Raw genomic sequence first — 26,627 nt, 5'->3', positions numbered from 1 at the left:
ATCCTTTTGGGCATGATATTGACGAGCTGCACGGGTTGTCTGTCACTCCTGCACACTGCAGTTCCGGCAGCACTCATACAGCCCGAGACGTTACCACCACCAACTTTGGTATTCACCTGTGTTCCCAGCTATTTAGTAATGGCTGCATGTTGCATCATTTTCAGTGGCTAGTAAATCTATACTGCTATACAAGTGGTACACTGACTACTCTCCATGTTTCATCGTCACACACCTTGACTACAATGTTGCATTGCATTCTTACTCCAGAAGAAGACCCAGAGTCCCTTTCAATGGCTACGTGGGCCATGAGAACACTAATGGACGGGCTACATTCGAGAACCCCATGTATGACCGCAACATTCAGCCTACTGACATCATGGCCAATGAGACGGAGTTCACAGTCAGCACAGTGTGCACAGCTGTATAGTGACTGCTTCCTGTCAAGGTAAGAAACTGTCAGGTGTGATCTTCTTTGCAATAACAACAATAACAGCTTATCAAATGCTGATGTGAACTGTTCAAGGATTTGACATCTAATGTCCTCTCCTGCTTGTCTTGTCTTCATATCTTTCCATCGTTTCTACACCGCCTCACCCTCATTTATCGCCCCATGCCAACTATATTTTCATCTGTCCATTTGCAACTATTGTTCCCTATTTACATTCACTTTTTAGTCTCGGGAGGAGATGTTTGCCCCATCTTCGAGGATATCACTCCTTGAGCAAGACGGCAAATTTTATTCACAGAAAAAAAAAAAAGAAACCTTGACACGAAAGAAGCAACACCAAGTCAGCTACAACAGAATGCTTTTTGTGGCTGAAGAGTTCTTATCACATCTGGAGGAAATGTTTTCACCTGAAAGTGTGTAGAAGCTGTGGCCGCTTTCTTCATCACCCTCGGCCGCAACCCAAAAGAAATATACAGTCGGTATATGAACCAGAGATCAACTTACAAGAGAAAGATATGTCAGTTTGAAAGAGCCGGACTGGTCTTTACGTTGCTGTATGTGCTCTGGTTTCCATTACTTTGTTGGGATTTTTACCCCACTTGCTTCTGATAAACTCCACCCACGGCCATCTGCTTCTATGGCTGGTCCCATCCACTCGTCTGCTTCCCTGGAGGATACATTTAAAATGCAATCCCAAGGCCATGTTGGAGAGAAATATTCAGTCCCTACTTTTTTTTTTTTTTTTGCTGATGTTCTGCAAGCAGTCTAGTAGTGTCCATTGCAAAGTTTTGAGTGTGAAAAGGGCTGCAGAAAAAACACTTAGTGAGGCAAGATGGTTGATGTTGATCTCTGCAACCCTGAGGTAAATTTCCCGTCCATTCCATCTTCTAATTTTAATATGGCTTTATTTCTCTACCCTACATACACACAGCTCAAAACCAGAAGCATCAGTCCCTGCGTTCCTAGCCTAATGTTTAGACACTGATGAAAACACTTCTCCATCAGTGCATAATCACCTAGAAAACATGTTACTTGTCGTCTTTCCAAAGATCTTAACAGATCTGTAGGAGCGTTCCATTGTGGGAACTGCAAACTCAGCTCACAAAGTGTTCATATCTGCAGTGCACCACCCCAAGAAGTGACTAGGAGGCACTTGGCTGGATGAGTCAGTGATTAACGTCTGCTGGATTACATTGGGGTTTTTTTTCCCCTCTAAGTTAACTTTTGACAGCTCACTTCCTTTTGAAAGCCTAGCTTTTCTTTGTTTTGTCTCGGCTTGCCATGACGAGGTCGCAGGGGGCTTCTTCAAAGATGTGACGGCAGGCGAGTTGCAGGCATACTGATTGGTTGGAATTAAAATAAAGTTAGCTACGGAATCAATGAAAGGGTGCTAAAATGAATTACCAATCACCGTGCCCCTTGCTATTTACCTCTCAGTACCCCCATACCTGCGTGGATGCTAAAGTGGCATGGGTAGTGCTTGAACTCCACCACAACAAATGGAGCCATTACATGCACTTTGTGTTAATTTTGTTTGCCATGTTGTAGAGTCTCAAAATTGCCATCTGTTTTACCAATGACAGGGCCCATAGTTGATGATGTAATCCAATTTAGCATGGCATCCTTTTAACATATACATATACAGTATCATATTTGAATGCAGCAGAGTGGCTTTGACATACCAAATCAGCATCCATACAAACAGGTTTTTAATGAAGTCTTTATAATCACATACATACATAATTTCCCACAGAAATCCAGGCCTTTGAAACCAATCACTGTAATGTTCCTTCAATCAGAGTGGCTGTGGGGCTGGTAATTGTTTTTACAATGTTATTACTTTTACAGCCCTTCACTTATCTCAATGCCACAGATAGAATATTGCCCCTTGCCGGCCGTGCTCGTGAATTGATGGAAAAGGAAACAATTGAATTACCCCAGAGATTTCACGGTGGAGTGGAGCACCCACGTTATCTCGCACGGCATTGGCTCTCACTTCTCACAGTCGTATGGAGGTGGCAATATCATGTATTTTTTCTCTCTGGTATTCTGAATATTTTGCTCATTTCCAGGTGGGTTTTTTTAATTGAGTTTCCAGTGCAACATTTAACAGATAATAACGCCCTTTGTTAAGCTTAATTGAATAGCCAACAGGATTACTGTTTCCTACGACCGGAACAGTTTTGATTGTTTTTCCGTACAAGGGCTCAATCTAAAGGACCAGACTCAAACCTTCCCCCTCCGTTTTTTCTACCTTCTCCACTTTCCAATAAGCACTTTATGTTCATCATAGTGCCTTGTTAGGGGCTCATTATACTGGTTTGCTGCAAAACGTCCAAAAGGCATAGATTGGGGGTATTTAAAGGGACGGCTACTTATTGGGGGTGTAATTCCTTCATGAGACACGACCCTGTCTCTCTCTCTCTCTTTATGGCGCACTCTTCTCCAGCAGATGTCTGCAGCTGTGTGTCCCGCTCACTCAAGCTTGACAATGTTGCCTATGAACGTGGCATTCACCTCCAATAACACAGACAGGAGTGTTATCCCCCCCACCTGCAAACCACTGAAAACGTTTCCGTGACCCACCCACCAGTTGAGAATCACTGCTTTATATGAAATGCATGTGTTACACGCATTCATCACATCTGTGTTATTTTTGTAAGGAAGATATGTTAGGCTCTGTCACATTTTTCTTGCTATTTTGGTCATTTTTAGGATATTACAGTAGTATAATGTGTGGAGGGATTAACGCCAATAGCCTGATTTATGTGTTCTAGCATGTTTTTGGAAGTCTATAACCAAAGAAATTAAGTTCAACTTTTCCATTCTTGATGTTGCATCTCTTAGTTTTGCAAGTTTTTTTTTAAACAGGGCCAAGATATTCTCAGAATATGACGCTGGGTATTTAACAGAAATGGGAAAGTTTCACCTAACAAGAGTTACGTCTTCATTTGGGGGGTTAGTCAAGAAAGTTCTCTCCAGGAAAGTGCACTGAAGTTATATGAGGATGTCAGAGTTATGCTTAAAGAGTTATCAGCCAACTTCCTGGTTCTTTTGCATATTTAAAGACATAGACTCTGTCCATCTTCGACACATTTTTGTTATCAGCGAGGCACAGCTCTCTCTTGCTCACCATCTCGTCTATAATGAAACACACCACGGTTCCTCTTCCCGCGAAGTTAACTCCTCACAGTCAGGGAAGCAGAAGCTCCTCGGTTTGACTTCTCAGTCCCACCCAACAGTTCACGTATGAAACAATCCGTCAACCATGGGGTAAACTCTCCTTTGTCATCTCCAGTGTAGCATCCAGGGCCAAAGCCACTCTCACTGCTGTGTGAACGCACAATTTAGCTTCAGCTTTTAGCCTGTGACTCAAGCTTAGGCCCGGCAGTTACATAATTTTTCAGAATGTATTTCATTCCACTGAGTGTGTCCCAAGACTTCAAAATGAGCTTTTTATCTTGAGCAGCATTTTTATTTTTTATTTTTTGCTCAAAATACTTTAATGCTAGTGCTCACCTTTTGCAAGCAGGTGAAAAAAAAAGATTATTCTTTTTACAAAAATCTCTAAAGCGGCAACTGAATCCCTTGATGACTCAAAAGCACCTGAGTGAGCTCAATGCAGCTCTTTTAAAAGACTCAACAGCATCACCGCATACATGTCCTGATAACATCAAACCGAAATGAAAACAGACAGGAGAGGACTGTGTAACTTTAAAGTGTCTCTAAAGAAAAAAAAAAGAGAATATTAACAAATTAAAAAAACATTTTTGTACAGAGATATATTTTTATGAAAATACATTTGTAATATAAAATGAAGAAAATCTGAATTGACATATGTACTTTTTTCCATTATTGTAGTACAAATGCTAGTGGGGAGTGTGTGTGTGTGGTGGGTTGGGGGGTATATGCGTGTGTGTGTATGTGTGTGAGTGTGTACGAATGTGTGTGTGTGTGTATGTATATATACATATATATGTATATATACATACACACACATCTCTATACAAATATATACAAAGAAAATAGAAACAAGGCTTTTTTGTATGTGTAAAAAAGATTGTACATAAAAGTTTACATACGTATTGTACATATGTAAGACCCACCATGGCTTGTCTGCAATATATAAAATGTATTTTATCCGTCTGTATATGATGCTTTGCATTGTGTCTAAGCTTATTCTACTTTCTTGAACTTGAAACTTATTTTGAAGGTTTTGGAATAAAATATTTTAAAAAATACCCACGTATTTGTCATTTGATCAACATGATAAGGTAAGTCACATATGCCCACATATGACAGTGTTATGGAATATAACTCGGTGAGTATAAGAGGTGACTCATAAGCAGAAGTGCAGTTAGAGGTTGTGAAAAAAACATTGACTGTTAATATTTATAGCGCCCTTGGAATGACCTTCCACAAGTTTCCAGGATTTTTCTTTTCGGGGTCATTATGTCATATGCCTTTTCTGGTTTTGCACCTTGTTCGCTCACAGATCTGAGTTTTGACCTATGACCTGATTCCATTCAGATTTTTGGAGTGCAGATATCCAGAATATGCATTTTGAGCCAACCCCCTAAAATTGCATTTTTCCTTTAAGGTTACGTTCTTCATTGTCCTCCAGACAATGCAGAGTAAGTCCCGTAGCTTTAAAATATGCACACTACAGCAGCAGTGTCCACTCTTTTATAGCATGTACACCACAATCCTCCGCTAAGAATGAGGCCAATGAGCCCATAGTCAATTATGGTGAGCCATCACCCTGGATTCAGCCATAAAAATAGAAGGCGTGGATAAGCTGGACAAGTAATTGGTACCTTCAGCTGTAGGAGGACGGCGGCGCAGGCGGTGGTTTGCCGCGCCTCGTCTTCTGTGAGCTCATACACTGCCCTCGTGATATGGAAGATCGACTTTACCTGCATGCCTGATAAGCAAGAGGAGGATGTTGTCACGACTGTTAAAAATGATGCTTCGAACACATTTAAGATTCCCTCCTCTGCAGAGTTGCCTCTTATAGGCTTTTGCAAGCAGCTCAGGGACCCATGAGTATCTATGAGGCTGGAGTAAGTACTGGTTAAAGTACCACATTGAACCAATTAGAAGACAGTGGACATTAGATGACCTTGTAAAAATATTTTTTTAAGATGGAAAAAAAATATTTCATTAAAAAAAGGATATAAGAATTGGCCTAAAAACAACTTCTTTCAGGTCACTGCTATGGGTGAGTGACATGCAGAAAAGCTCTGACTCGGTTGGGGAGACCTCGTTTAGCCCCACCTGTTGGAAACGTCTCGGCCCATTATAGGTGTGGCCTTCCAAATTCTTGCAAGGCCTCAGTGTCTGCGTCCTTTGTGTATGTGGCAGGTTGAGCTCTGTTGCGCTTCCACCTTAATTGGCATTAGCTGTTCAGGCTTGATTGCGAGGAGGTGCCAGGATTATTTATGGTTCTCAACGTCACCAGGGCTCATTGTTTCTTGTTGTTCACCTGTCGAGGCTGTGTTGGTGTGCTCCGGTGGTGTGTTCTGGTCTGTCGTGCCATCGGCGGCATATGTGAAAGGTAGGCATAAAATCCCTGGGCTTGTACCGGTGACGGCGCATCAAGAAGAAGTATTAACAAAACAACTGCACTACTTTTCCACCAACTTGATGATGCAGAACAAACAAAAAAAAAACTATTGATTTCATTTCCAGGCAGATGAATTAAACACGTGCTGCTATCTCTGAGACTCAAGGCGGTCTCTATAATTGCCTCTTCATCAGATTAGAATCTGATTTTGCCTAAATGCACTTTCTAATGGCTTATCCTCAGCGTGGGTCATTTGTGCGCTGGCAGTGATGGTGCATTTGTATGTTTGTGGGCTGTAAGTGCCTTGCTTTCTGCGTGTGTGTGCGCGTGCGATGTGGTGATCCCGGTGAAGGCCAGTTTCTTAAAAAAAAAAATGTATTTATTGAAAATCTTCATGTCTCTTCCTTGAATTTGAGGATGGCAGATGACAGGTTTGTTACTTGACAAAAACACAATGGCAGGAATACAGCCAACAATTACAGTGTCAGACTTCTCTCTTTGCTGCCTGCCTGATAATGCAAGCAATTTACTGTGTATCATAGAATAGAATACATCAGCAATGTGGTGTATGCAATGTCACACTTAAGATTGCCTCAGTGTGTGCTCTCCTCTGCACGTTTGTGGCAATTTCAAGGATTTTGTGCAACCAAAGCATCCTGTGTAGAAGATTAAGAAGTAGCTTCCCACCATTGCTCAGCTTCCCACCATTGCTCAGCTTCCCACCATTGCTCAGCTTCCCTCCACACACACACACACACACACATACACATACACCACACACATAGGTCAGCCATACGGGGCAGGCCTATTTTTAATTGCACAATCTACACAATACCATCTTCACACACACAGGTGTAGCAGGCTGGACCGGAGAGCCTACTGCCTACCCCCGCGATTGGCCCACTGGCTGCTGGGGCTTGGCGGCTCGCTTGGGGTGCCCTGGGCTGCAGGATATTTTGGTCTGGTCTGCCTGGCCTTCCTGGGGGTCCCGCTGGAACCAGCTGACGCCGGGGCTTGCCCTGGTGTCATGGTTGGCGCTACCTCCCTGGGTCTGTCCTGGGTCGCGGGCGCCAACGTGCCCTTGGGGGGGCGTTCACCGGCCTCCAGGCGGTGGGGTCCGCGCTGCTGGTAGCCGGAAGTCTACGGTGGTGGCTTGGGGTTGTTGCGCTGTGGTGGCTGCTGCGGGGACCGGGCTGTGTGTTGGGAGGGGGCCAACACCCGGCCTGGCCCTCCCGGTGGATGGTGGGGTCCGTCGGTGGCCTTGCGCTGGTCTTAACTCCTCGGCTCTGGTGCTTGGCCTCCCCGTGACTTGGAGCTATGGCTCTCCCTCACGGGGGTGAGCTGCCCGGCGGGTGTCGGCCGGCCCAGTGGAGCGCCTCACCACTCGCCTGCTCGCCCCCTCCGCTTGCTCATATGCGGGCCTCCTCCCCTCACCCGCTCCTTTGTCTGCCACACTGCCGTAGCCCTGATGCCGTGGTCGAGGGGAGTCTGGGGGTGCTATGCCTTGGCGGTCCGTACCTCCCTGGGCTCGGGGCCTGGTTGTGGGTCTGGGACCCCTGGGTCCCGCGCCCTGTGATGCCCCGGACGCCCCACCCGGGGACGTCCACAGCATGTGCTTGCATGTGTGTGTATTGAGTGGATGGGGTGTGCATGTGTTTGAGTTTATTTTATGTATTTATTGTTTTAAATACTTAGATAAATAATGATTAGTTTTATTATAATTATATATATATGTATATATGTATATGTGTGTGTGGGTGTGTATGTGGGTATATGGCCATATAGATATACGGGGGGGGGGGGGGCTCTGCGGGGGTCTGGCGTAGGGCGTTGCATCTCTACCGCCCGGTCCTCCATGGGGCAGTGTGCCCTGGCCTCTTCTGTCCTGGCCGGGGCGGTCCTATGTCGGTGGTCAGGCCTGGGGTTGCCTGGGGCGGGCCTGGTTCTGCTTCCTGGGGGTGTGTGGGGGGTGGGAGGCGGTGCCTCCGGCCGTGGACGGGCTCCCTTCCGGCCGGCGGGGGCGCCCCTGTGCCCACGGGTGTGTGGCCTTTGATGCCCTTCTGCCCTAGTGGGGTATGGTCTCCCGCTGGTCTCGGGGGTGCGGCTCTCCTCCGGCCTGCTGGCGCCCTGTTGCCGGTTGGGATTGCTCCTCCATGGCCTCTTGCTGGTCTCTTCGGGGAGTTGCTTCGGGGGCGGGTCTTGGGGAGTCGGCCCTGGCTTTGCCCACACCCACGGGGCCGGAGGATCTCTGGCGGTGGGGGCTTGACCTGGCTGCGCGGGGCGGGGTTTGCTGGGTGGTAGAAGGCAGTCTCTCTCTTTTTGTCATTCTCAGTGACAATTACACATTCACACACTCGCATTCACATACACAACACACCTCCATATGGGCACTCACAGCACATGGGTGCTTCTCTATACAATCTACTATCTTATCCCTGATGTTTATATAGTATTTGTATGCAATTATTACAGTAATAATGATGTCAAGCAGTGAGATTTTAATTACTGTAACCGTATGGTTGCAATTGTGTTTACTATCATGGGTCATGTCTTCACCGTTACTATTGCTACTGGTAAGTTGGACTGTTTCATTTCACTGATATCATCTCCAGTGTGACCCTTAGCCATCATTGACATTTAACTGTTCTGTTTGTCACTGTTGTTGTTTTGGGAATTCTTGTTGCTGCTGTTTTTGTCTCTCCCTCTACTGCCCCCCCCCCCCCCCCCCACCCCACCTTTCTCTTCTCTCCTCTTCTTTTCTGTTCTTCTTCTTGCTCCGGTCCAGCCGCTCCAAATGGCATAACAAAAACATCAAATAACGGCAAATAAAATTTCATGATACAGGGAAGTTGTAGCCAACACCTTTCCTGACACAGAGCAAATCTGTCTAGCATGTAAGGGCATTTAGATCAACAATACTATCTGCCCCAATGGCTGGACGGGACAAAAAAAAAAAAAAAAAAATTAAGAAGTAAGAGAGCAGGAATTTTTGCTATGGCAGTTTGTGGAGAACTTGCTGCAACGTCTGTTCTGATGTGTGTGTGGGTGTCGGAGGCTTTTCACCCACACATTTCAGTGCTGGAACATTGCCGTGAGCCGCTTCATTGCCACTTTTGAAAAAATAATGTTTAGAAAGCACAGCAAAACACTCCTTTCCATGACATATAGGTTGCATATATGCGAGCTGACCGTCCAGACTGCAGTGGCATCGCATACTTATCAGACTTGCTGTATAACTGCATACCAATCAGCCCTGAGAATGAGAATTGTGCTGTTCAGATACAGGTCACATATGAGCAAAAACGCAACCTTTGGATAAACATACTCACCGATGTCAGCAAAGGTTCTTGACATCTGCAAATGATTTGTGTGAAGCGGCTCATGGAAAGTTCTCCCTGAAAAGCCAAAGTTCTTGCCCCCTCTCTTCTTAATCTCCTACGTGGAATCATTTTGTTAAGAAAATATCAACTCCCGCAGAACTCTTTGGGAAAATAGCCTGCCTCGCGGACCTTATCAAACAAAGTGCTTACAGCGATCCAAGTCGGTAAACAATGCTTCTGTTATAAACTACTAATCTGCCATTTTGATTTTAAAAGTGGGAATAGTATTTCGACACAGCATGAAATCTACAACTGTTTTTATTAAGGGTGAAAGTAATTTAACTGTACATGACTAAAAACACTAAAACAAAACCTGTCTGTATGAAACACCTTATAAAGGCATAAGGCTGTCAAAAGTGATCATTTTAACTATAGCAAAGCATGCTGGGTAATGCGTAAATTGCCCGTTCCAGAGATAGAAATAGAAATTTAAAGCAGGAATGAATGGACGTGAATACGATGTAATAAAATGTCCACTTCGACCCACTAAAGTAGGCTTTGGGTTTTGGTCTCCTGTGCAACTGAGTGTGACCTAGTGAGAACTAAGGCATCTCATGGAATGAGGGGCAGTTTGTGGACATTTGGGAGGAGAGAAGAGCAGAAAAAAATCTCTTTCAAGAAAGTGAGTTCTCGTCTCTTGTCTATAGTGGGACAGCTGCTGTGTCAGGCCTTTTATGTCAAGATCCGAATCATACAAAAACTGGGTCATTTGAAAACCGAGGTTTGACTGCATCTAGTGTTGATACAAACTAAGCATTATTATTTGTAATTTAATAAACAGTTGTTTGTTTAATGATGCAAATAACTAGAATTGGTCTGGGCTTTAATTATGCCAAAAACATTGGACCCTCTACAGTCAAACAACATTTTCTGGGAGAATATGCCTCAAAAGTCAAACAGAACTTTGGACTCTGGCCTTTCCAAGTGAGCTGAAGCGAGAGAGAGAGAGAGAGAGGTAGAAAAACAAGTCATTCCGAAGGCCTATGCTGTTATTACCCTGTCACACCACAGAGTGCTGACAGTTCCTTATTACACATTCCCATTGTTTTGAGGCATGGATGTTAATTGGAGACTCTCAGTCGACTCTTATCAGGGAGTTGGAATATTCTTTTGACTCGTTCATTATCTTAGATAATTAGAAGTTGTCATCTCATGACTCGGAAGCTCATTATCTGTCATTAACGGTTATTTCTCTGATCTTTGTATTTATTACACCACATTATTTGGAAGGAAGGAAAGGCAGTAATTTTTTCCCGAGTGTGAATGTGTATAGAATAATAATGAATAGGGAATTGACAGTACCGCCGATACGATATAATGGATGGCAAATTAAAGAGCTTGGTCCTAAGTAAATACCCGCCTGGCTACTATTTATTTGTAATCATAGCAAGTTGTCTCCAATGGTGCTCCAGTAAGTAAGCCAGCTCCCGCCTGACAAATTCAACTGACAGAACAAATATATACGTTCTCTCATCAGACAATCCCTTCATCCATGGTCCAATGTCTTCTGGGAAGGCAGTGTGGATTTTGCCCGATATTAGCCAGGGCCCGGGCCAGCGTGCTGGGGGGATTTGGGAGGGTAAACCTCCTGCTTTGATGTCTCCTTCCATGTCTGAGCTTGACACAGTAAAATAAGGGATAGAAGAGGGGAAAACGAGGTGACTGATTCAAAAGAGATGCAGTTTCTGACCTTGGCGACAACACATACAGAGATAACGCACGATTCAACCGCATACACACATGTATTTGGAGGTTATCACCACGTAACATGTAGAGTTATGTAATTGTTTTTTTTTGTTAAACCAAACCCCAATTTATCATTGTATGACAGCTTCAGCTTTTCAATCTGGCTTACCACTTTCTCATCAAGCCGACTTTGGTTGTGAAAACACCACCAGAAACATCATGTATTGGCTACCAGCCACTAAAACGCCACAGAGGAAAGACTTGTTTGAAACTGTTGGAAAGCAGCTTACAGTCAACAGAGGAAACCCATGGCTCTTGTTGAAGCAGGCTGAGAGGGGAATTAAAAATCTATTTCTATGGATTTGGAATATCGAGGATGTAGTTGCAATTTTATAAGAAACCCAATACAAGGAAAAATATCACTTTAGTCCCATAAAAGTTTAAATATTAAAAATAATTTTTTTGTCTTGAAAAAATTGTTTGGGGAAAAAGTTGGGAATAAACTCATAATTTATGGGAATAACATATGGGAATAAACTCATAACTTAATGAAATTAAGTTACTATAACTTATTAAATGAGGCTGCACGGTGGTCATGTGGTTAGCGCGCAGACCTCAGCTAGGAGACCAGGGTTCAATTCCACCCTCGGCCATCTCTGTGTGGAGTTTGCATGTTCTCCCCGTGCATGCGTGGGTTTTCTCCGGGTACTCCGGTTTCCTCCCACATTCCAAAAACATGCTAGGTTAATTGGCGACTCCAAATTGTCCATAGGTATGAATGTGAGTGTGAATGGTTGTTTGTCTATATGTGTCCTGTGATTGGCTGGCGATCAGGCCGGGGTGCGCCCCGCCTTTCGAAGACAGCTGGGATAGGCTCCAGCACTCCCGTGCTTGTGAGTAAAAAGCGGTAGAAAATGAATGAATGAATGAACTTATTAAATGCTAACTAAGCAGTGTAGTGGTCTACTGATGAGATGGAAAGGCTTTTACCGGACATTAGATGCAAAGTGTGCCCAGGTACGGTACGATTTACCTAGTGTGAGTACACCTTTATTTTTTCCACTTCTGCTTTTGAATTCCCTCCACATAAAGGCCCACACTTGAAACTCCTGAAAGAAAAATTGCTAACTCAGCAGGTGCCATGAAGAGCAACTGGTGAATAAGTTTGGTGCCGTCACGCTGCGCCCTGAACCGGTAGACCTTGCTCTTTGTGACACGGCGAGGGCTAGTTCATTCAGTCAGGTAATAAGCACTCGACAGGGAGGCGCCAACACAAGCCGCTACGCCCCACTTCACCGCGGGATTGAAAAATAGCTCTTCCAACAAGACAAGTTTGAGAAGGCACGTTGGCATGGTAACGGAGCCGCTCACACCAACTTCGCCCCCTCCTCCCATTTGAATATCCGCAAATGACAGAAAAGTTCATTATTAGCATTACACATCACAATGTGTACTGATATAATGTTCTTATTTATGATATGTTAATAATGGAAATAACAAAATCACCCCAGCATATGGTTACAGTATTTCTCCACTTCCTCACATCGAGCGCTGAAGTTGTTCTGAAAATAAATTATGAATAATCATCCATAAAACATGCCCTTATTTATGTAGATTAGGAGAGAGGCTATTTAAGACATTCCTAATTAAATTCAGCTGATCCTGGGTATTTCACAAGACTTTTTCCCTGCAGCAAAGACTTTATTCTGTGATTGCAATAAAACAAAGGCGTCTTGGGATGATTAAAAAGGAAGTAAAATGAGTCAGTGTGCATGTTTAAAAAATAATACCTGGTGAATACCCCTTTTGTGACCTATGCAGCATGTTATTGTGTCTAGAAATATTTAGTTAGTACTGAAATGACTACATAAAGCACTAGGCATTATTCTATGAGTGTATATGAATGTAATGTACATTTTATTTAATTATTACACTTTTAAATGTACTCATATCTGAGTGTATAGTCAAAACAATACACACACACTCAGCACTGAGTTGCACAACGCTTACATATGACTGATGTAAGGACACTGGAAGAGACAGACACACAATAGATGTATTGTCCACAATCACACAAGCTTAACTCTCACTTCTACCCAAAATTAACTTTCACTTTCCAGAGGTGCAACTGCGAGATAGAGTCTGTGCACTTTTATTCTGGGCTCATGGATCCTCATTGATTATAAAGTTAAGCGCCGTAACAAGATACATTGTAATAATGTTATTGTTTAATATGATTTGTGTGATCATTGCCCACCTTTCCGATAGCAACGTGGTCCAAAGTACCAGGAAGACAGGATAAAAAGAAGTAATAGCCTTTACATATTTTGAGTTTAGTTTCCAGGTATATATGCAAACCAATTGATGGCACCAAAGGACCTCTCCCCGGTGGATTCATTGCTTTTCTACTTGCCTAAAGAAATTCACCTGCGACATACAGACCTGCTGTAAAAATAAATAAATAAAATGGCTCATAAATTGGACAAGAGAAAGGTCCTGAAAAGGAGAGATCGTCTTAGATTCAGGCTTGTCACTGAAGACTCAATGCAGTAAATGACCTGTAAAAGCACTTGCTTCCAACATTTGAGTCTTTTACAAAAGCAAACTCCAATGCTGGAGAAAATACTATCAGCCACACGCTCTGTAATGAAAAGAAAAAAAAAACACTCCCAGTCAGCCTGTTAAGGGTTGGACTGAAGTAGTGATAGCAATACTACAGGGTGCAACACACTCTGGATATGCTGCTTTGTTCCATTCCGTGGGTATTTTGTACAAATCAAACAGCTAATCAATCCCACAACCAACAGTCAATCCCTCAGTTGGTGAGACGAGAGCAACAACATGGAGTAAATTTGCAAATATTATGAAAGACCATCTAACTTTAGTTCTGTGTGTCTTTAACAGTTTGTTGGACTTGTTCTCTGTGGATTTAACAGTTTGTTGGACGGTGTCATTACTGCTTTTTTTTTTCAATAAGCATTTAACATTATTTACTTCTAGAGCCCCATAGACCTTTAAATATTTAAATATAGATCAGGCATCAACCTCAGCAAACCACAATCACCTTAGACTTGTCATAATAGCAAAGCTATAGTTTCATGTGAAATTCGAATTAGAATGTTCAAACATGGACTTAATCCTTTGAACTCAATTAACTTATTGATTTTTTTTCTTGCTTTGCCGTATGTCTGCGGTATTATAATTATTTCCAGTAGAGCATAGAAAACCTGGCCTTTAATACGGTCTTATGGCGTTCTAAATACATTTATAACATTATTAAAGCCCTGTAGACATCCAATAACATCAGCTAGGATAGTCTCCAGCATACCCCTGTGACCCTAATGAGGATAAGTGGCATAGAAAATGAATGGATGGGTCTTCCCCCACTCAAATCCCCACTGTCTGCTATTTATTTCTAATCAAAGATCGCTCCATTTTTCCATTCCGCTGTCCGTGATGTCTGTCACATTCCTCGCTTCATTTTTTTCCCCCTCATCTTATCCCAACATCTCATCTGGGCTTCTCATTTTACCCTCTGTGTGCCACCATTTTATAATCTATGGCCACCAGATGAAATCTTCTTTCCTAGTGGGATGCCAGAGGGGGGCTATTTAGATGAGTCCTGGCTTGCCAACATGGTGTAAACGTAGATATGGCAGCCCCCATGTCTGAGCGAAATATGCCCGTCATGCATCACTCTGATGCCTGGGGCCCAAGTTCTAAGATGACACTTGACACCGTGCTTCTCACATGTCTATTTTCTCTTCCTTTATTTCCTTCTTACAAATAGTCACTCAGAAGCGAACATAAGAGACGCTTGTACAGATCAGAATCAGTCAAGATGATGAAACCATGTGGAAACACTTCTTATGGTGTGGCCGATGTCATTCAACATCCTGACACAAGCAAGGCGCATCCTTTTATTGCTCAATTCAGCAGGTTTAAAGTGTGTGTGTGTGTGTGTGTGTGGGGGGGGGGGGGGGGGGGGTGTTTGGATCATAAGTTAACAACTTTAGGTATGGAATATGTAGCCCCCTTCACTACAAGATGACAGTTTCTGGACCAAATGTTTAATTTCACAGTGAGAATTAATTTGGCTATAGTGTCTAGATGCTATGCGGTGAGTCCATCCCAGCTGCTCTGCACAGCGTCCAGGGAAAGACGCTACATCAGTCTTGCAGGTGATTGATCGGAAATCAAAGTTTTAATCATATGCGCCCAGGTGTTGCCTGGCAACAGGCCTCACCGTTGCCGAACTTGTCTGGCAGGCGTGGAGAGACGACGATGAGAAGATGGCAAGCGTGGCCGGGTGACTAAGCTGACGTCCATGTAAATGTTAAGAGAATCAAATATTAAAGTGCGAGCGAGACGATAACAGCATTCAGACAACTGATAACTGCATTCAGAAAAACGGCTCCTGAGCTTTTTTGTTCTTTGTTTTTTCCTACGCTCTGAAATATTGTAATGTGTGTGACCTCCAGGAAAGTCTTCCCAAAGTGCTGCCTTCAGTTCTCCTACTCTGACCATGATTGTAAGCATTTAGCAGGACCGTCTACCCTTTTAAAATAAAAGTCCTCTCCTCTTTAACAATGGAGGCATTAAAAGAGAAAACAGAAGTCACAGCACTTTTACTACCACATTAGTATATATGTTTTTCTACTTTAGTAACAATGTGCCCTGTATATTCCTAAATAAATCTCAATGTGAATTAATTTGTTAGTATAGTTTATTTAAAAAAAAAACAGACAAACATACAGATATTATCAGTCAGATTTTGCCAACTTCATTTTTTGCTTGGTTGATTAATGAGGATGCGGCCTCTCCTCGTGTGCTGATATGTCCCCTGCGTGAGGAGACGCCGCTTCTCTCCAAATCTGTTGCTGAAATGGAAAACTGATTTAATGTGACTGTCATCCTCCGTGTGGAGGATTTATTTTAAATATATATTTTTTTTCGGCCCAAGATGCTCCCGATATGCTGCCAGATCTCAATTTTTAAATCAATTATTCGCTTCATCATCCATGTTTGCTCAAATGAACACCAGTTGCCAGGAGTCAGTTTGTTTGGTAATAGTTTGTGTTCCAACACTTGCTTTTATTTGGATGGATTGAATTTTGGCCTGTCAGGAATGTTTTCTTGGATCGCGTATGTTGCAACTTCATAGTAGTATATACTGTAAGCATTAGAGCAAATACAGAAAAAGTATATAATGTATATATATGTGTGTGTGTGTGTGTGTGTGTCAAATAACATCCACCCTGGTTAGCGCTTTTTTCGGCTAAGAATGCCACTTGGACACCGGCCGAGGTCTGGATGAGGGTGCCTCTTGTAAGACCCGAAACACCCAATGACTCCAGGAAACAACACTGATGATTTTTCCAAGTCAGTGAATCAGAAAATGCTATCCCTTCATTTGTAGTTATTTTTTGCATCACTTTCTGCATGTTAATTGTTCCGCAACCCACCAGGCTCACTGATATTTCCTATAACCGAAAGTGGATGGACACACATGCCCTGGCCGACAATTTGTAAGTACTTCTTAAAATTACGATCAAATTATGAACTATTTTAGATGACTACCTGTTGGAAATGCCTTACCCTTGCAGAAAACTTGCAGCATGGCAAAAGTGCAATAGATGAAAGAGCTCATGCAGCAGGAGGTTGAAGTTCTCATTTAAAAACTCCTCCTTCTGGCCTGTTTGACGGAGACGGTGTCAGGTCTTATTAATTGCATTCTATCTCACCATGTCTCCCTTTGATGATGCGTTTGCTGGGAAAGTGAAACCCTGCCTGCTTTCTGCCATTTATACAAATGGTGGGTGTCCGCATAAAGAAAAGTGCAACGCATCAATATTGTTCTTAACTCCTGCATCTTCCTTCATCTTCCTTTTCCTGCTGCATGGTTATTTAGCCGTAAACGCTTACATATGCAAACAGTGGAACCTCTAAAGTCGGCTAGCTCTCTGGTTGTATAAATTGGAATTCGACCAACAATTTGCAGAGATAGGATTATATTGTTTGCATGACTTCCTTGTGGAAAAACCGTGAGGTCAACCAGCGTCCTGTACAGTATATGTAATACATAACGTGTGATATATTATGTTACTTAAAAAGTAAGGACGATGACCATGCAATCACTAAATCTAATATTTTCCCCACACCCCTGATAAAGAATATTTTGTCCTTCTCTTTATACTCTGCATGTTTTGTCCTTCATGTATGGCATTGGTTTGGGTCACAGATGCTGAATAAATCGCTACAAACCGAACACACCACCAGTGCCATTCATCAATGTAATTAGTGTGGGGCGTACGACCCCGCTGCTTTGGACATGGCTGCCTGCATTGCTGACAGGCTATCTAGCAGTCTCACTCCACGCCTGTCCTATCCTTTCCTTCCTAAATGCGGGTCTGCTGCTTACACACAGTAGTGCTTATTGGTTTAGTCTGAATTAGGATAATGTTGTGCTAATAATGCATGTGGAAAACTGCGAATGAGGGAGTGAGCAGGTTGTACATTTGTCATTTTGGTTGTGTGCTGCAGTAATTATTTCCAATTGGGTGCCTCTGGTTTGTGCTTGTCCAGAGAGCAAAGGAGGACAGTCAATGGGAAATGTTAGGGGTGATGGGATGATGCGTAACAAAAATGGGGGTACCGGTGACACTGAAGAGAAAATGATATGAATATGACAAATCTTCATTAATTATATCAAAGCAGTGTCACAGAGCTTCCACTGCCATGCATGGAACTACCCAAAGTGCACAGCAAGAATATGCAATTTCGCCAAGTTGCATAATGCTTATTCTCTGTGTTCAACTTCCTCCCACATCGTCATCCATTAGTGCAGGTACACTAAACCCCCCCCCCCCCAACCCCCACCCCCCCACCCCACTTTGTGGGTGCTTGTTAATTGCCAGGTCTTGGCTGAAGAGGTTACAAGAGGTGTTGCGGCTCTCTTACAACCGAGTGAATGCGCCTTGTTGACTCCCAGTCGCTCTGCCTGGTGTGCTCAGAATAGCAGAAGGCCAAGTCCATTAAAGTGAGAAGGGTTCATTTGTCACAGGTTCCATTGGTGTTGCTGTAATGACCAGGTATGGGGCTGATGAATTACCTGACCTTTTCCTTCCTCTTTATAGTCAAGTGTTCCTGTTGGGTTCCCAAACTTAATTTGTAGATGTCTTAGATGCCAAGGCGATCAATGTACACTCCTGATCAAAATTTTAAGAGCTGCTGAAAAATGGCAAGAGTTCACATATTGCACTGTTGAATCAGAAAGCTTCAAAATGCAAAAAGAAATGGAAACAGACATTAAACTAACATAGGTTGTTTAAGACAGGAGTTCATAAATCCCCGAAACCCTCCTAAAATAGAAATAAAATGTCCAAAAAAGGACTTAGTAATGAGTAGCTGCACCTCGAAAATCGGTTTGAGCCCTCTTGATGCCAGTGTTTCCAGGGGGGCGAGTAGCAATGTTGCTCCAGCTGGTGAGGGCATCCACCGTCTACATCTGATGTTAATTGTTGTCAACTTCCCTTGCCAGCCATCCCCAAATGTCCTTTCTCAGACCGGCCGTGTTTGCCCCTTTGAAAAAAGTCACTTGCAACATCTCCACAAAGCCACCTACCGTTTGACACCCCTGCACAACCAGAAGCTCCATTGTTCCATTGAAGAAAAAAGCACCCCAGATCATGATGGCACCCCCTCCTCTGTGCTGTATGGAATACATCTCAGGTAGGATCTCCTTAGTATGTGATATCATCTCCATTGTGACCCTTAGCCATCATAGACATTTAACTGATGCAGTCCTGTTTGTCACTGTTGTTGTTATGGGAATTGTTGTTGCTGCTGTTTTTGTGTCTCTCTTTCTACTGCCCCCCCCCCTCACCACCCCAGTTTCTCTTCTTCTTCTTGTCTGTGTTTCTTCTTGTTTCGGTCTGGCCGCTCCAAATTTGCATAACAAAAACATCAAATAACGGCAAATAAAATTTCATAGTACAGGGAAATTGTAGCTTAAACCTTTCCTGACACAGAACAAACCTGTTTAGCATGTAAGGGCATTTAGATCAACAATATTATCTACCCTAATGGCTGGACGGGACACACACACACACACACACAAAAGGATCTCCTTGGTATGCCAATAATGTTGAAAACCATCAAAGTTAATAATAAAAGTTAAGTTTTATTATTGACTTAATTATTTTTATTTCAAACAACTTTTATTCTTCTGCATCAATGAATTTTCTACACCCATTTGATCATTTGATTTCGTCACCTCTTTCCTTCTTTTCTTACTTGGTCATAATGTTATATAAACTATCAATTTATTTTGCTACAAAATGACTTCTTTTCTCACCTAAACACTGCAAGTGAAGAAGCCATTTATAGATACAATGTAACACACATATTATTGTGAGTTTCCAGCAAATAAATTAGTTTCATACTATTATATTGGTCTGAGTAAATGCACTGTATTTCCTATCCAGTATAAATGCAGTTTCCCCAACCATCCAACAACTCCCTTTGTGTTATTGTTCTTTCTTTTCCAAATGTGACAAAGCAAGCAGCAGATTGGATCTAGCACTGTTTCGCTGCAGGGCAGTGACCACACGGTGACCTCTGCTACCAACTCTCCACAGATTCATTTTCCACCGGGCACAGAAAATGGAAGGGTGGAGGGAATGGGTCAAACTCTTGTGGTTCTTGAGCTGGCAAGGCAGCGCAGATACTGTAAGTGCTGAAGTGGTTCAGGCCTTATGATAGCCAATTAAAATGTGATGTAGTTGACCTCTATAGAAACGCTCTAGAGTGTATTACATAGTATGTAATAGTCTTCTTAAATGCAAAAATGCAATTTCATTTCACACGTGGGTGTTCTCCACACTGTGAGAATTAACATTATAAAATTTTACCTGATTTCTTACAGGTTGACCTCATTCTAATGCATACTGTTGATTTTGTGGTTGGAGACCATGTGAAGTCGAGAGACAGCTTCACCTTGAGGCAATGATTTTCAGCAGCACGACCCAACATCTAGTAGGTTCCCTTCATGTTGTCCCACAACACCACTTTAGTGTATCCTCTGTATTTAAAACATGTTTACCTTTTTGGGGTGCATATCCAGTATAGTATTTCTGCAGTAAAAAACAAACCGTATACTGTGTGGGAGCCATAGACAGAACATTACAAGCTATACACAAGTACTGTATACTATATGATTTTTCAACAATTTTACTTCTGAAGTATTCCTGTTGCAGTCCTGTAGTTTTCTAATGTCCTTACTATGCACTTTTTACTTATGTAAGTAAAATATACGTGACCGTGTGCTTGTCCAACATAAAAGGATACAACAATGCAACATTAACACGTAGGGGAGAACGCTTGCATCGGGTGACCAAGCATCCTGTTTTCATGTCCTGCTTTCATAGTTTTTCATTGGGCCATTAAATTGAGTGGCATTAGGGCACTCTGCTATAGTCCTTGAGAGACGGCAGTGTAGGCGGCTTTTTGAATTACAGTTGCCAAAAAGACCCCCTCCCCATGCAAAACATGCATATAGTTAATCCTCTGAAGCTTACTGAGTTGAAACCTTGTAAAATTTGAGACGTCATGTACAACAGCGGTTCAAATTGCCAAGTTCTTGCAACTTTAGAGGGTGCATTTTTACTGAAAAAATTGGTTCCAATCCAAAACATGTCTTTCTGTTTATGAAATAATTTTCCAGATGGATTTGAAAGTTCTTTCTTTGGAATTTTGTTATACTGTGATTGGCTGGGTGTACCCCGCCTCTCACCCAAAGACAGTTGGGATAGGCTCCAGCGTAGCCGCAACCCTCATGAGGATAACAGCATATTGATCATTATTATTAGTTATTATTATCATTATTAGTTATTACTATGAACATTTTAGCTTTTTGTCTTCACATTTTGCCTCTTTGCTCCATTTTTCATTGGTTTTATTTTTTTTTTTGGTTTAATATTATTTCTCCATTGTAGAAAATACCAATACTGCATGTCCCCAAAGCCACACGTCCCCATGCGTTAGACTGTGCAGGTATATCTTATGCTGTGGCTAGTGAGTGCATGTGTCAAGTTGTAATGTAATTTATGTGAAAACACTTTCAACTGTAGTGCACTGACGCTTCACTCTTGCTGAGATCGTTGCTGCATGTGGCATAATAAGTGACAAAAGTGACATTTGCATTACACGGTTTGCACATGAAATATTCACATGGCAATGTGTAATAGACCCAGACCTTCCCTGCTGCTGCCAGTAGGGGATTTGTTGAAGGGTAGAGATTCACTACTTTCTCCTATTATGTCATGCTGCCTTATCTTAATTCATAAATAATTGTTTCAAAGCGAAAGGTCATGGGTTCAATTCCACTTGTCAAATTAGTGGCAAAGCACACAAACACATAAAAAATATGTTGGGGATCATATGAATTTAACAATGACTAAACGTTCTTTCAAATGGCTTATTGACATGCTGTCATAACATGAAAATGCTACTGCAGCGAAAACCCCCGATGCCTCTTACAGGCAATCAGTGGAAACATCACAGAACTCCATAAAAGCAGGAAGACACCTGCTGAGTCATTAGAAGATATATTAGTGTAATTAATGTATGGTAATTGCAGCCTTTTTAGGTAACAATCCATTTGATGGCAGTAACATTACAGCCATTACTGCACACGTTTGCACAAATCTGATGATTCGGCCACATCGGCAAACATTTTATGTTCTGCAGGCTGCATGTAGTGAAATAATGAGTTAGCCAGAGCTTTGCCAAACTCATAAAAGCACTGTACAATTTGGTTTAAGTCAACAAATTGCAGATTGACAGATAGGACTGAAACTACAAGCTTTGTTTTAACAAGCTGTTTTGATACAGCTCCATTTTAGATTTTGGATCAGCTGTGTCCAATGTTTTCTATGTTTTCAATGTTTTCTACCAAGGGCCGCATACTGAAGAAAAAAATTTTTTTTTAGGTTTCTTGTTAAATTATGTTTTTAGAATGTACCGAGTACCCCCAGGCCACACTTTGGACCACCCTACTTTGGATTGTGCAGGTGTATCCAGTGAGTGTATGTCTGTCGCAACAAAAAGGATTATTCAGTAATAAATAATTTAAAATACATTATAGAAATTAATATGTACAATACATTGTATTCAATAGTGCATAGTAAGAGAATAAACAGTGTTTAAAGCATGTCAGCATGGGTCAATCCACTATCAATGCACGTTAATATAATTATGATTGTATAATCTATACTGGCTTACTATGTTTTAATGACAGCTCACCCACAAGCAGCCTGGAGAGGCAGCATTATTTTGAATTGTAAAAATAATATATAATTATGCCACTTTTATAATAATTATCTTTACTCCACAGGCTTCTGTGGGTATTTTGTGCCTGTATTGAAGTGTGTGTGTGTGTGTGTGTGTGTGTTGTGCCGGCATGAAAACAAGCTAATCAAACTGTATACAGCTGTTCCCCCCCTCGTCTTTTTTTGGTTGACATTTTTTCAAGACCTACGGGTAGACAGTAAAAGGCCAAGGATTATACAGAGCAACTGTGGAACATACACACCCCCACATACACAACAGATTGTGTGTGCAGGTGTGCATGCATGCATGACTAATATTTGTGTTGTGCTGAAGTCCACCAGGTTCGGAGCTAAACTAATGAGCTAAAGCACTTTGAAAGGGCTTATTACATGTCTGTCAATAACTGGCTTTTTACCATCCAAAGTATGTGATGAAAAAATATGAATTCATTACAGAGCAATGAATGGGAGAGTGGCCAAAAAGCCAAAAATGTAAAATAATATGTAGTGAGGTTTATTTATTTAATGTGATGGCTGTACATCTTAATGTCACCATGTGCATTAGCATACACTCTCAGTGACTTTCTGCAAGCTACTTTATCAGCATTTGGTGTTTTCAATTTAAGCACAAAGGAAAAGTTTGCTCAGACGGATTCATGTGAAAATGTGCTAAGCGTTCATCTTGAATACATAACAGCAAACGGTGATTGAATTGATTATCAGTCATTGTTTATGCATGCGATGCTCATTCCTCCTGATTATGATTTTAATAACGACAGACACACGTGTCGGCCAAACGCATGTAGAATAATTATAAGCAACCTGAAGGATGCACAGGCCATTGATCAGCATATTGAATTTGACAAGCAATTAAACCTGCACCGCATTCACACCACTTAACACACATATGCAAAACTGAAGCAAGGTCATTACAGAAGAGTTAGTCAGCTTTTTTTTGTTGTTTTTTTAGAGCTTCATTTTGGCCCTGCCCACTGTAGACTTCTTAGCCCTTATCGCATACTCCTGCCTGCAGCGAGATGTGGGAAACAAGAATATAATCCATCTGTCGAGTCATTTCGGACTCACAGAGTGCTCATCCGGTTTGATGGCGATGGCTGTAAGAGAGCTGAAAGTCTGCAGTTAAAGCGCTTTTTTTCATGAATCCATCGTGGGTGGAGTGAGAACTCAGTCAACCCAAAACCAGAAGGGATGGAAATGGTTGAGGGTTTTTGGGTCTTTAAGGGAGGGTTAAGAAAGGGACAGCTTTACTGGTCCAAAAGGACTATGCAAAATTTGTATAGTTAAACAAATGAGACATTTTTGTGCTTAAATTGAGTTTCAAGCATAAAAATTGCTAAATGAAGAAAAATATAAATATAAGCACTGAAGACAGATGTGATGATATGTTTCCCCAACTAGTCACTAGGTGTCAGTAGTAATTTCCCCTTCTGGAACCAATAAAGGCATATCATATCTAATATTAAGATACACACACACACACCCAGCGGAACACATTAACGGTCACACACACAAGCACAAGATTTGTGTCATTAAGTGGCTAATATTCTTTTATTCTGTCTACTATATTGGGAAATATGAGTATAGAGGTCAATATAGGGGTGTTATTTAATGTGTACAGGGCTCTCAAGTGTATTAAGAAGTAAACTGCTTTTCTAGGCTCTAACATTGAATATATTATTATTATAAGGAATCCGAGTGCAAGGGAATTCACTTATCACGCTCGGATCTGGAACCAATTAACCGTTGATAAACAATGAATATTCCAAATAGTGTGTCACCTTTAGCCTGCCTCCAAGACGGAGTAGGCCACATTGCACACAGTCACACTAGCACTTTGCTATGTGAGCACATCCAGTCATTTCTGACTCCCTTCCCTGTGAGACTGGATTAGAGTTGGTTGACTGTCAGACATGCTGTCTTACTGCTCGACAGGTGCTTTTGTCCTGACAGCACATACTGGTCCCAACACCTGAAGGGCTATGGGGGGGTTGAAGAGCGCCACAAGTCACCTGCCATTCAGTCACACCAGCAACAGTCAGTACCTTTAATTGTACTAAAACAGTTGGACTCCCCATTGAGACATTTCCTTACATTACATTACTTTAACACTGTGAAGTCAGCCATGGAATGTCCAGTGTGATAAAGTGAAAAGGTTAGCCTCCTATTCAGTGTGGAGGTGGTACTTTTTTCTTTCTTAAGAAGTAAATTTGTGGCTCACTTGTTAGTATTTCGTGAGATCAGGCTTGGGGGCAGTGTTTTCTTCAGACTGGCTGACAGAGCAACGGCATCCCTGATTGACTAGCTGTTTAGCTTCCTGTGTAGTCATAGTGAACAATGGCTAACATGCCAATAATTGATCACATAGTCTACATGTGTTATTATCATTCTTGAACAGGCAAACACAATCTAATTAAGGTGTTTACATGCATTTTTTTAAAAAGCTGGCGTCATGCAATTATGCTGATGTAAACTTAGGGGCTGGCTGAGAACCTAATTGCTAATTAGAAAAACAGACACGCTCGTAAGGATGAATATCTCCACTTTGGCTTCATTTCTCTGGCTACTCCTCTTTGGCAAGAGCCAGAAATGTTAATGTTGTAAAGATTATATCTATTCTTGGGTGGTAGGTAGCAAGTGAAAGAATAATCACTTTTGCAGAGTAATTAAAGTAGATGCCTTTGCTAAAAGAGCTTTTAATTGATTACCCTTGATTCTCTCTGAAATACTGTAGGTCATATACTTGCCTAAAATGAGCTCCATTAGTCTCTTGCGTACTATTTATATTCTCCTCTCCGCTTTTTTCACTAGTGTTTCAGCTTTGATGGTTGAGATTAAATTGCACTATTGTACTTCTTCCTACACTGCAAACACTCCAGGCTTTTCCATCCACATTCACTGAACACTTCATTAGGTGCGCCCACTCAATCTAATGAGCTACCCATTCTGTAACTCCATCAAGAAAGTCTTGAGCAACATGACAAAGGTAGCATTGAGCGACCATTGTTTACTATTTCAAAGAAAAACATGTTAATATGTATATGTATATGATTACGGTTGCAGTGGTGCAGTACTGAGATGTTGAATATATGAATCAATATATGAATATGTCTTATATGTCTAATCTCTAACGCATACCTGTTTTACCTGTTTCATGCAAGCCCAAGCAAATTTCCCCCCAGAATGAGATGAATATAATCGCTACCTTACACAACGTGTGGATTTGATAAATTAACAAATCTGTGGTGAATGTCTCTCATTTAATCACACTGATGAATGAAAGGCAAGGCCGGTGGTGCAGGCTAGATGAGGGTAACTGCAGCACATCCCCATTCATATCACTGCTAACGTGAAGAGCATGCAATGATTCAACACTCGCCCCGATAAGAGAAGGTTTGTGTAAATGGTTTTGTAAAGAGTTTGCTCCTTTTCTGAGCCATGTTAAGTTAAATTCAATAGACAGCTCAATTATTTATCAGTCAGTCTGCATCTGCTCAAGCAAAACTGAAATGTGTCAGGGAATGATGTAGTTAAGAGTCAATTACAAACATCCATGTATTATATACAGTGTATACATATACTATACACTCCTATATACACTCCTATGCGCTAGACAGCAAGATGTCATTTCACTTCATGCTTGTTGCAGAGCTTGGATTTCAGTGGGAAAGAAGCATGTCAAGCGGTTATAAAATGCACGTATGCCACCTTGTGGACATTTTTTTTGGGCTTAAAATTGCACCAAAGCTTCTATTGTGCAGTTGCATCATAGCTCTCACCCAAAACAAAGCATTAGTTCAACAGCATGTGTCATTGTTAAATGTCATATGCACAAAATCTTTGGCTGCAGAATTGCTTTGAATACCTGCTGACTTTACTTGTAATGCACTTTTGGCAGGGAGGATCAATCCCAAAAAAGGGGAAATCTGTTGTGAAGATAATGACTAACGATTTGTGCTTTAAAAGAGTGACTTCAAACTGAATTTCCATTTTAAGATTACTGCCGGAAAGTGGTTTTATCAAGTCTAAATGATCTAAATGGAGCGATCCTTGACTTAGTGTTCACACCGAGAACATCTTAAGTGAGACGCATTCTCATGCATGAATTTTCTTCCGCATCTTAGATGCTTGAGATATCATTTCTGGGTTTGTAGGAACGGTTACGTATCTGCAGATGGCAAAGATATAATTAACATATG

The 26,627-nt window shown here is 41.8% G+C and overlaps 1 protein-coding gene across 1 annotated transcript in view; it reads left to right on the top strand.

The window, feature by feature from the left end:
- The window catches only part of csmd2 (CUB and Sushi multiple domains 2), a 153,093-nt gene extending 148,693 nt beyond the window's left edge, over nucleotides 1–4,400 (top strand). The window contains exons 71-72 of the mRNA XM_058046312.2: nucleotides 268–445; nucleotides 675–4,400. Of these exons, the coding sequence (XP_057902295.2) occupies nucleotides 268–427 (160 nt within the window). The 3' untranslated portion in view covers nucleotides 428–445; nucleotides 675–4,400. The remainder of the gene's footprint in view (nucleotides 1–267; nucleotides 446–674) is intronic.
- Nucleotides 4,401–26,627: the final 22,227 nt, after the last annotated feature.

Source organism: Doryrhamphus excisus, linkage group LG7, assembly GCF_037039965.1.
Source record: "Doryrhamphus excisus strain RoL-2023G ecotype Guam linkage group LG7, RoL_Dexc_Guam_v1.1, whole genome shotgun sequence".
NCBI classification, from domain to species: domain Eukaryota; kingdom Metazoa; phylum Chordata; class Actinopteri; order Syngnathiformes; family Syngnathidae; genus Doryrhamphus; species Doryrhamphus excisus.
The sequence above is the reverse complement of the archived record's forward strand: the minus strand, read 5'-3'. Positions and strand labels throughout refer to the sequence as shown.